At 44.9% G+C, this 11,008-nt stretch overlaps 1 protein-coding gene across 2 annotated transcripts in view; it reads left to right on the forward strand.

Moving 5' to 3' along the window:
• The first annotated feature begins 10,868 nt into the window (after nt 1-10,868).
• The window catches only part of SRSF9 (serine and arginine rich splicing factor 9), a 33,076-nt gene continuing 32,936 nt past the window's right edge, over nt 10,869-11,008 (forward strand). For both annotated transcript variants that reach the window (XM_006151527.3, XM_006151528.3), the window contains exon 1: nt 10,869-11,006. In XM_006151527.3, coding sequence (XP_006151589.1) covers nt 10,989-11,006 — 18 coding nt within the window. In that variant the 5' untranslated portion in view covers nt 10,869-10,988. The remainder of the gene's footprint in view (nt 11,007-11,008) is intronic.

Genomic DNA, 11,008 nt, shown 5'->3' on the forward strand with positions numbered 1-11,008 from the left:
GAAATTCTTTTTTCTTAATAATTTTTTTTGGGTGGCATGGTAATTAAGGTGCTAGACACTCCCATGTGACTGACTATGGTTCAAGTCCCAGACCTGGTGACTTGCTTTCTCACTTTCCCCCTCTCTCTCTGGTCAAATTAAAATAAAATGAATGAATAAATAAAATTAAATAGATAATAATAATTATTTTTAAAAATTATTTAATTTTTAAAATTTATTCATTCATTTATTTTAACTTGACCAGAAAGAGAGGGAGAGAGAGAGAAAGTGAGAAAGCAAGCCACCAGGTTCGGGAGTCAAACCACGGTCGGCCATGTAGAAGTGTCCAGCACCTTAACCACCATGCCACCTGCTGGTCCCAATAAATACTTTTTTTTTTTTGGAGAGGTTTTAGAGTTTTTTTTTTTCTTCTTTTTTTGCTATAGGGCACATGCGCTCGCCAGACAGACAGAGACAGAGAGACAGAAAGCGAGAAATCACCCCCCAGGGGGTTGGCCATGCCACAGTCCCTTCTCCTCTGTTCTCCTCTCGGGATCCTGGGCATGCATGCACACGCGCCAGGCGTGTTTTAAGCCACCAGGTCCAGGATGCAAACGGCAGTCAACTACATGGGAGTCCAGAGACATAGCCATTATGTTAACTGCTGGTCCCAATAAATAATTATTTAAAAAAAATTATTTTGGGGGCTGGCAGGTAGCGTGCTGGTTAAGGCACTGGACTCCCACATGGCTGACTGACCTGGTGGCTTGCTTTCCCACTTTCCTCTCTCTCTCATCAAATTAAAAAAAAATCATAATAAGTAAAATAATTCTTTAAATTTTTAAAAATTTAATTGTATTTATAATTATTTTTTTCAATTTGCTACAGGGAAGGTGTGCTCACCAGAGAGAGACAGAGGGAGAGCAAGAGAGAGAGAAAGAAACCACCAGGTCCAAGACTCAAACTGTGGTTAGACATGTGGGAGTCCAGTGCCTTAACCACCACACCACCTGCTGGTCTCAACCTTGGATATCTTCTTGCATCTGCACATGTAGACTTGATCTTTTTAACGCCTGTATAGTATTTAGAACTAGCCAGTGCATTTTCCACTTAACAAACCCCAACTCTGGGTGGACATAGAGGTCACCCAGATTTTTCTGGAAGTCATAGTTATTCATAAGCATTCTAGCATTTTGAATACAGTTCCCCCTGGCCTTTCTTCCTCCAGCCAGGTGGGGGTCATTGGATTTTAGCTTGGTCCTGTTGGCTTCTCCTGACTTCCAAACAAGCACTCACAGCTCCCAGTTAGAGACGGTGAGACCATACTCCCCTTAGCCCCCTCCCCCACCCCGGCCTAAGCATCACATCCCCTTTACAATTATCCTATTCAGGGATATACAATAAACGCTTGTCTGGTAAAGGCAACTCACACTGAGCAGCTGAAATGCTTAGGACTTGCACATATAATCTAACCCAACCAGGCTCTGATTTACATTAGGGCATCTCACCATAAGTCACTTACAACTCTAAAGAAAGAACACTCCCTCCCGCCTACCCAGTGCCCTAACTGTGCTGAACAGTTTAGCTTTCCCAGTGCACCAAGCTCTCTTTAGTCCTCTCAGCTTTCTTTGCACATACTTTTCTTTCTATCTAGAATGCTTTTCTTTTCCTTGCATCATTTACCTGCCTGACACCATCTGGTTCTTCAGGTCTCTTTGAGAAAGCCACTCCCTCCAGGAAGTCTTCCCAGAACACCTCCCTCTAGCCCTAGAGAGGAGTTGCAGAAGCACCCAGTAGTTCTGGTAGCACATCTCACTTTGTTCTAATTGCCTTTTTTAGTTGTTGGTGAACGATGTGTGTGAGGAAAGAGTTAGGGTCACATTCTCAGCATTCAGCATGCAGCTCGGAACCAGACAGTTCTATGGCTCAATAAATATTAGTTGAATAAATGAACAATGTTGAGCAGGCATAGAGTGAGGAAGACGTGGAAGACCCAGATGCCACGTTCATAACACTGGGCTCTTTTTTCTTTTTTTAAAGAATTGTTTTATTTAGGGGATGACAGGTGGCATGGTGGTTGAGGTACTGGACTCCCACATGGCTGACCCTGGTTCTAGTCCTGGACCTGGCAGCTTGCTTTTTCACTTTTCTTCTCTTTTGTCAAATTGAATAATAGTAATAAAGAAATGAAATTGAATAAATAATTCTAAAAAAAAGGGGGAATTATTTATGGGACCAGCAGTTGGCGTAATAGCTGTGTCACTGGACTCCCATATAGTTGACTGCGGTTCAAGTCCCGGACCCAGCGGCTTAAACCTACACCGGGCATGTATGCGTCCGTGCCCAAGATCCCGAGAGGAAAAGGGACTACGGCAGGGCCATCCTCCCTGGGGGGTGATTTCTCACTTTCTATCTCTCTGTCTCTCTCTCTGTCTTTCTGGTGAGCGCACATGCCCTATAGCAAAACCCTCTCTAAATAAATAAATAAATAAAATAATAAAAAAGAATGATTTAACTTTACTTATTTATTTATTTATTTATTATTTTAATTTGGGGTGGGGGGAAGTGAGAAAGCAAACCACCATGTCTGGGACTCAAACTGATGTAAGCCATGTAGGAGTGTAGCACCCTTAACTACCACACCACCTCCCAGTCCCAACCCTGAGCTTTTGAATCTGGGGTCGCAGCATCCCATGAGGGGAAAACTTGATCTGCTGATACCTCAAGGAGTGTGCCATAACAAGACGAATTGGCAGCCCACAAGGAGGAGACTGGAAGAACAAAAGAAATGTCCCCAGCTGCCTAGCTCCCGGGAATGTCTGTCAATGTGACATTCACAGAAGCCCTCACATGTGCTGGCTGAGGGGGAGAGCCAGCCTCAGCCAGACAGAAAGAAATTCATCCACTCTGCATGTGTTAGCACTGGGGGATGTGTGCAGCCTAGAAGCTTGGCTCTCGGTTAAGGTTTTTTGTTTTGTTTTTGCTCAGGGCGCATGTGGTCTCCAGAGAGAGACAGAGACAAAGAGACGGAAACTGAGAAGTCACCCCCCAGGGGGGTGTCCACACCGCAATCCCTCCCTTTTCCTCCATGCTTGTGGGATTTGGAAGACACACATAATACCTGGTATGACTTTTTTTTTTTTTTTAAGAATTATTTATTTTTACTTATTATTTTTTAAAGAATTTTTTAAAATTTAACTTTTGAGTCCCAGATCCAGTAGCTTAAAACTTATGCATATGCAAAATCCCAAGAGGAGAATGGAAGAGAGGGATGGCGGTGTGGCCATCTCCCTTGGGGGTGATTTCTAGCTTTTGGTCTCTCTGTCTCTCCGGTGAGTGCATTCACCCTATAGCAAAAATTCCTATACTGTCCTATATGGTAGCCACTAACCACACTTGTTTATTAAAATGAATTATGGGCCAGCCAGTGTCTGGTGGTTGAGGTGGCTGGATCCCACATGACCAACAATGCAGTTTGAGTTATTAACCCTGTAGCTTAAAAAAGTTACCAGGTACATGTGCATGCGAGCCCAAAATCCCAAAAGGAGCTAGAAATGGAGAAGGGATTACAGCCCAATCATCCCCTATGTGGGGTGCTTTCTCACTTTCCCTCCACTTCTCTCCATCTCTCTCCTGGGAGCACATGCATCCTCTGGCAAAGTTTTAAAAATAATTGGGACCAGTAGGTGGCGTGGTGGTTAAGGCGCTGGTCGACCAGGGTTTGAGTCCTGAATCTGGTGGCTTGCTTTCTCACTTCCTTTCTCTCTCACTCTCACCCTCTGTTTCTCTCTGGTCAAATTAAGAGATAAATGAAATGAATAAATAAATAAATAAATAATTAGTTTAAAATAATAATAATAATTAATTAAAGGTCCAGCAGGTGGTGTAGTGGCTGAAGTGCTAGACTCCCACGTAGTTGATCATGGTTTGAGTCCTTGAGCGTTGGCTTAAAAAAACTGATATCAAGTATGTGTGTGTGCATGCCCAAAATCCCAAAAGGAGAATGGAGGAGAAGGGGTTTCCGTGTGGCCATCTCCCCTGGGGGGCGATTTCTTGCTCTCTGTCTCTCTGGCAAATGTACGCGCCTATAGCAAAAATCTGTCTCTCAAAAAATAAAATTCATTACAATTAAATATAATTAAACATTCGGTCTTACTTGTGGTAGTCACTTTTTTTTTTTTTTTTTTGCTATAGGAGGTGTGTGTCGGCCTATAACATCTGTCACAATTTTGCAGGGTTGGGAGCTGGAGGCTGGGGGTTGGGGTCGGGGAAGCAGTGGTTCACAGATCTCTGAGGTCCGTGAATCCAAGGCAAATAGGGCCTGAAATGATAAACTAATCATATTTGATGTCTGAGCAAAAACAATTAGCCAAGCTGCCACAAATTCATTATTCTCACTGCTTTAAATAACCTCATATAAAACCAGGTCCTGTGTTCCCACCTGTTTGGCCACATTCAAAGAAATAGCAGTTCATTATCCAAAAATAACTGAAAAACAATGTTAAAGATTCTCCGCAGTCTCTTAAGAAAACACCAAAGGGGAATTATATTCACAACACACTGCAAATCTTGAATTATCTTTCCCATCTTTTTCTTCTCATCCTCCCACGCTTTGCACTTGTTTCCCTAAAGCTCTCTGCTCCCCCATTGCAAACTCTTCTCGAAACCTCCTTGTTCTAGTTCAGCTGCTACTCCTCCCTACCTTCCCCTGCACAGCTCCAGTCTTCATTTTGTAGCTCTCCAGAATATGTTTTATTTAACTCCACTGCACAAATAGTGACAAAGAACAACAGAAAGTTCCTGGGGTGCTGTGACCAGGAGCACATTCCCCAGGGGCCCACAGCTCTCCCAGCCAGCCTGGACCAGTTTCTCCAAGATGACTCATTTTCCCACTGATGGTCTACTCCCCCAGCACTGGGAGAAGCTCAAGACTGAGCTTGACAGAGAAGAATGCTGGGATGCCAGAGGGGACTGATGTCATAGGGAAAGGGAGAAAACCAGATGAACAGGTTCCCAGCATGCTTTATCTTTTTTTTTTTTTTAAGTTTGTACTGCCCAACTCCCTGGCTTCCTGTGAGAAGTATTAACTTTTATACCAAAAAATCTAATTATTTCATTTATTATTATTATTTATTTTTCTCAATTCACCAGAGAGAGGGAAAGTGAGAAAGCAAGCTGCCAGATCCAAGTTTCAAACTGCAGTCAGCCATGTGGGAGTCCAGCGCCTTACCATGTCACCTGCCAGCCCCAGTGCATTAACTCTTAACAGCCTGCCAAGGCTATTGGCTTCTTTTTAATGCCTAGACAAACCTATTGGTGCCTTTCATAGCATCAGGTTAGGAAGGAGGAATGTTTGTTTATTTATTTAGAGATATTTTTACCATAGGGCATATGTGCTCACCAGAGAGACAGAAAGTGAGAAATCACCTCACTCAAGGAAGATGGCCATCCCGCAATCACCTCACTCAAGGAAGATGGCCATCCCACAATCCCTTCTCCTCCATTCTTCTCTCAAGATTTTGGGCATGCATACACATGTGCCCAGCTTGAGTTTTAAGCCACTGGGTCCAGGACTTGAACCACAGTCAACTACGTGGGAGTTGAGTGATGTAACCATTATGCTATCTGTTGGTCCCAAGAGGAATGTTTATTGAGCTCCCATGTATTTTAAATGAAAGCTTCTCCCTGTGGGAAGGGTAAACAGACCTTTCCCAAGTATCTGAGGAATGCCCACCTACCAGCATTAGGTCTTGCAGCTAGAGTTATTCCCAGTGGAGAGGGCACACACTGCCGAGGGCCATCACACCTCTTACCCACCACCCACAACTGAGCTCATGCTCATCTACCTCTGCAGATCACCTCCTCCCATTGCAGACCAGTCACTTATGCTTTATTCTCTTAGCATGATGCCACTGGGGATCAAGAGGTGTAGAATAAGACACTGGATCCCACATGGCCGAGTCCTGGCTGGCTTGAAAAACATAAATGCCTGGGGGGCAATGGTTGGCATGGTGGTTAAGGTGTTGGACTCCCACATGGTTGACTGAGGTTTGAGTCCTGGACCTGGCAGCTTGCTTGCTTTCTCACTTTCAATCTCTCTCTCTCTCTCTGGTGTGCACATGTGCCCTATAGCAAACTAAAAAAATAATAATAATTAAATAAAATCCATAAATAATTATTTTATTTTATAAAAAAGATGCCCTTGATGCCACTGTCCAACCAGTTCCACAAACCAGAGACCTGGAAATCAATCTGGGAGGCATTTGGCCTTTAGGATGCCGTTAGGATTTGTAGGCTCCTATACAGCTGCATATCTAAGACTCCAGGTCATATTGGCCAGTGCCCTTTCCTGCTTTCCTTCTGAAGCTCAGCAGAGAACAGCTAGAAGCATGACATAATCAAGAGACCATTCTGATCGTTTGATTTTAGAAATCATTTATTGTATTTTATTCCAATTAGTACATGTTAATTACAATTTGATAAATACAGAAAAGCATAAATAAAACTATGGAAATCACTATCATCAAGAGGTATCTCCACAGCCATTTGGAAGGTTATTTTCTTGTACATCTTTTTTTTGTAACTACCAAACATACTAAATGTGTAACATTAGATAGAATTGTTTCCTTTTTAATTTTTTTCAGAATATAAAAATGAAACATAGTTGTAGTAGCAATTTCCAACTAAACAGAAATATATGACATTAAAAGTAAAGGTTCTGGGACCAGCAGTTGGTGTAATGGCTATGTCGCTGGACTCCCATCACTGGACTCCCATGTAGTCAACTGCGGTTTGAGTCCTGGACCAGGTGGCTTAAACTCATGCCAGGCGTGTGGGTGTCCCAAGAGGAGAATGGAGGAGAAGGGATTGTGGCATGGTCATCTCCCCTGGGGGGTGATTTCTTTCTGTCTCCCTGATTCTGTCTTTCTGGCGAGGTCATGTGCTCTATAGCAAAAACCTCTCAAAAAAAAAAAGTGAAGATTCCAGGGCCAGCAGGAGGCATGCTGGTTAAGGTGCAGGATTCCCACATGGTCAATCACAGTTCAAGTCCTCGACCTGGAGGCTTGCTTTCTTGCTTTCCTTTTCTCTCTTGCTGTCTGGCCAAACTGAAAAATAACAACAAATAGAATTAAGTAAATAAATATTGTTTATTTATTTTAGAGAGGTTTTTGCTATAGGGTATGTGCGCTCGCCGGAGAGACAGACAGAAAATGAGAAATCACCCAAGGGGGATGGCCACGCTGTAATCCCGTCTCCTCCATTCTGCTCTAGGACTGAAACTGCAGTCGACTATGTGGGAGTCCAGCGATGTAACCATTATGCCATCTGGTGGTCCCTAAATAAATAATTATTAAAAATAATTATTTTTACTTTATTTGTTACTGTTATTATTTTAATTTTGACCAGAGAGAGAGAGAGAAAGGGAAAGTGAGGAAGCAAGCCACCAGGTTTGGAATTCAAACCATGGTTGTCCATGTGGGAATGTGGGCGTCCAGTGCTTTAACCACCACATCACTTGCCAGTTCTCAATAAATAATTTTTTTTTTAAAAAGGAAAAATAGGGACCAGCAGTTAGCATAATGGCTATGTTGCTGGATTCCCATGCAGTCGACCATGGTTTGAGTCCGGGACCCGGTGGCTTAAAAAAAAAGTAAAAATAATAAAGTGAAAGTTCCCAGAATTACATGCTTTGGAGACAAATTGGTAGAAGTTTAACAGATCTCAGGGGCCAGCAGGTGGCGTGATGGTTAAGGGGGCTGGACACCCACATGGCTGACCATGGTTAGAGTCCTGGACCTGGCGGCTTGCTTTCTCACTTTCTCTCTCTCTGTCCCTCTCTGGTCAAATTAAAAATAAATAAATAAAAATAAAGATTAAAGAAAAAAAGGAACATGGGGCCAGCAGGTGGCATGGTGATTAAGGGCACTGGACTCCCACATGGCCAGCTGTGGTTTGAGTCCTGCACCCAGTGGCTTGCTTTCTCACCCCCACCCCCCCTCACTCTGTCCCTCTCTGGTCAAATTGAAATAAAGAAATAAAAAGTTAAATGAAATAATTATTTCTTAAAAAGTTTAAAAAAGAATATATACTTGTATGTGTATATATGAAACACCACTTTTAGTTCACTTTAATTAGTGTGACCTTGATATCTTTTTTTTTTAATTTTTTTATTTTTGAGAGGTTTTTGCTATAGGGCGCGTGCGCTCGCCAGACAGACAGAAAGAGACATAGAGACAGAAAGTGAGAAATCACCCCCCAGGGGGGATGGTCACGACGCAATCCCTTTTCCTCCATTCTCCTCTCGGGATCTCGGGCACGCCCGCACACCCGCCTGGCGTGAGTTTTAAGCCACCAGGTCTGGGACTCGAACCGCGGTTGACGACATGGGAGTCCAGCAACATAGCCATTACACTAACTGCTGGTTCCCAATATCTTTATATTAAAAATGACTTAATAATTGTGTAACATTATTAATGTGTTGAATCACTCCCTTATCAGTTTTAACTTTTTAATTGTACAGGATGCAATGATGACCATAAATCCATAGTTAAATTATGGTAAGTTCTTGCTTATAGCTCCATTGTAAAATCCTACAAATGGAATTATAAGATCAAAGGGCAGGACCAACAAATGATTATGTCACTGGACTCCCATGTAGTCAACTGTGGTTCGAGTCCCAGACACAGTGGCTTACACTCCCACTGGGCGCGTGTGCATGTGCATGCCTGCCTAAGATTCTGATAGGATAATGGAGTAGAAGTGACTGCAGTGTGGCCATCCCCCCGTGGGGGGATTTCTCGGTTTCTGTCTCTGTATTTTGCAAAAAATCTCTCTAAAAAATTAAAAAGACAAAAACAAGATCAAAGGACATACGTATGTTATGAGGGCCTGTTGTATGATATCAATTTGCCTTCCTAAAAGGTTATATACTTACTGGGCCTGTCAGTGGTATGGAGGTTAAGCTGCCTGGATCCCACATGGCCAACAACACAGTTTGAGTCTGGGACTGGAACTTGCAGTTGCCCATGTGGAGTCCAGCCCTCAACCACCACCCTGCCAGCCCCAATGCAGTTCGCTTTTAACACGATTCATCTTCTCTCACTCCCCAATATTTTATTATGAAAAATTTCAAACATAAATAAGGTTGAAAGAATGTACTGTGAACACTCACACACGGCCACCACCATCAGCATTCTGCTATATTTGTTTTATCATGTACCCACCCATCAGTTCCTTGAGATTTGTTTTTGTTTTTGGTACAGGATAGAGACAGACAGACTGAGAAAAGTAAGAAATCACCCGCCAGGGACCATGACTACACCTCGATTCCTTCTCCATTAAGCACTCACGTGCGCCCAGTATGATTCTCAAGCCATAGGTCTGGGGTTCTTTCTCTTTTTTGGGGGGTGAGGGGAAAGGTTTTGGGGCTGTGCACCTGCCAGAGAGACGGAGATACAGAAAACCAGAAATCACCCCCCAGGGGAGATGGCCACATTGCAATCCCTTCTCCTCCATTCTCCTCTGTGATCTTGAACACACCAACACACAAGCCCTTAAGCCACTGGGTCCGGGACTACGAACCAAGGTCAACTACCTGGGAGTCCAGCAACATAGCCATTACGCCAAATGCTAGTCCCCAGGTCTAGGATTCTAACCTTGGAGTCAGTCATGTGGGAACCAGTGCCTTAACCACCACACAACCTACTGGCCCTGAGGTTCCTTTTTCTTTTCTATTTATTTATTTATTTATTTATTGCCTTAAAACTTGGTGGGGGGTGGCGGCCATCCCTCCGGAGGAATGGCCACGCCATCCAGACTCCTCTATTCTCTTGAGATTTTGGACAAACATGCAGGCGGGCACCTGGCATAATTTTCAGGCCGCTGGATCCAGGACTCTAACCTGGCTGGCTTTGTGGGAATTCAGTGATTCAGTGCCTTAACCACCACGCCACCTGCTGGACCCCGAGGTTTCTCTTCTCTCCTTTTTTTTTGGGAGGGGGAGGGGGTAAGATTTTTACCATAAGGCATGTGCAACTTGCTGGAGAGAGGGAAAGTGAGAAACCACTCACACGGAGGGTAGTCACGCCACAGTCCTTTCTTCTCCGTTCTCATCACTTTAGGCATGCTTGCTCATTTTTAAATATAAAAACCTTTAAGACTGTTTGATGCAAGGACTCATTGTTGCAACGTCCCGGATTCAGTGTTCGGCTAAACTCCTTAAGGACCCAGCACATAGCATGACGGCGTGGTTTTGGGCTCCAATCCTGACCTGACCCTGAGATTCCAGTTCTCTCCCCTGTATTACGAGAATCCCTCCATCCTGGGTGAGGAGCCAATGCACAAATCCCTGGTATCACTCTATACTGATAGTGATAGTAATGGTTATTAGGAGTCCTCACCCTTGCCTCGGATAAACTCCAAGTCCAAGCCACGGAGTCATGTTACGCCGTCATTTCTAAGCAACGTAAAAAGGGAGCACGGAAAAAAAGGCGGGGGAGGGGGGGCACAGTTGGCCAAGAGAGCTACTTACCTGAGGCTGCGGGCTGGGAACTCACTCGTGCCCCTGCGGAGTGCCTCCCTTCCAGAGTGGCCGCGCGAGGCCGACCCTGGGTACCTGGATCACCCCTCGGGAGTGGTCACAAAAACCCTCCAAGTAGTTGGCGCCACGGAGAGAGAAACCGAAGTTCGGAAGGCCTAAGTGCATGCAGCAAGCGAACCGCTTTCACGCATAGACCCCAAATCACCCGACTCAGCGCTCCGCCTGCAGTCATCCCGGGGCCGCGTCCGCACCTACAGGGGGCGCCGGCCTGCGCGCACGCGCAATCGTCTTAGCCGCGTCCCCTTTAAGAGGATTCCTTGTGCCTCTACCGACCCCTTCGCTTCCGCTCCGCGCTCCCACAATGCAGTGCGGCTGATCGCCACTGAGCCCGCGGGGACGCTGCGGGGGGACCCGGGCTGAGGCGGCGGCGACGTGGGCTGCGGCGGGCCCGCGGCGTCGGGCGGTGCGGATGTCGGGCTGGGCGGACGA

This window comes from Tupaia chinensis, unplaced genomic scaffold (assembly GCF_000334495.1).
Source record: "Tupaia chinensis unplaced genomic scaffold, TupChi_1.0 Scaffold000320_1, whole genome shotgun sequence".
Lineage (NCBI taxonomy): Eukaryota > Metazoa > Chordata > Mammalia > Scandentia > Tupaiidae > Tupaia > Tupaia belangeri.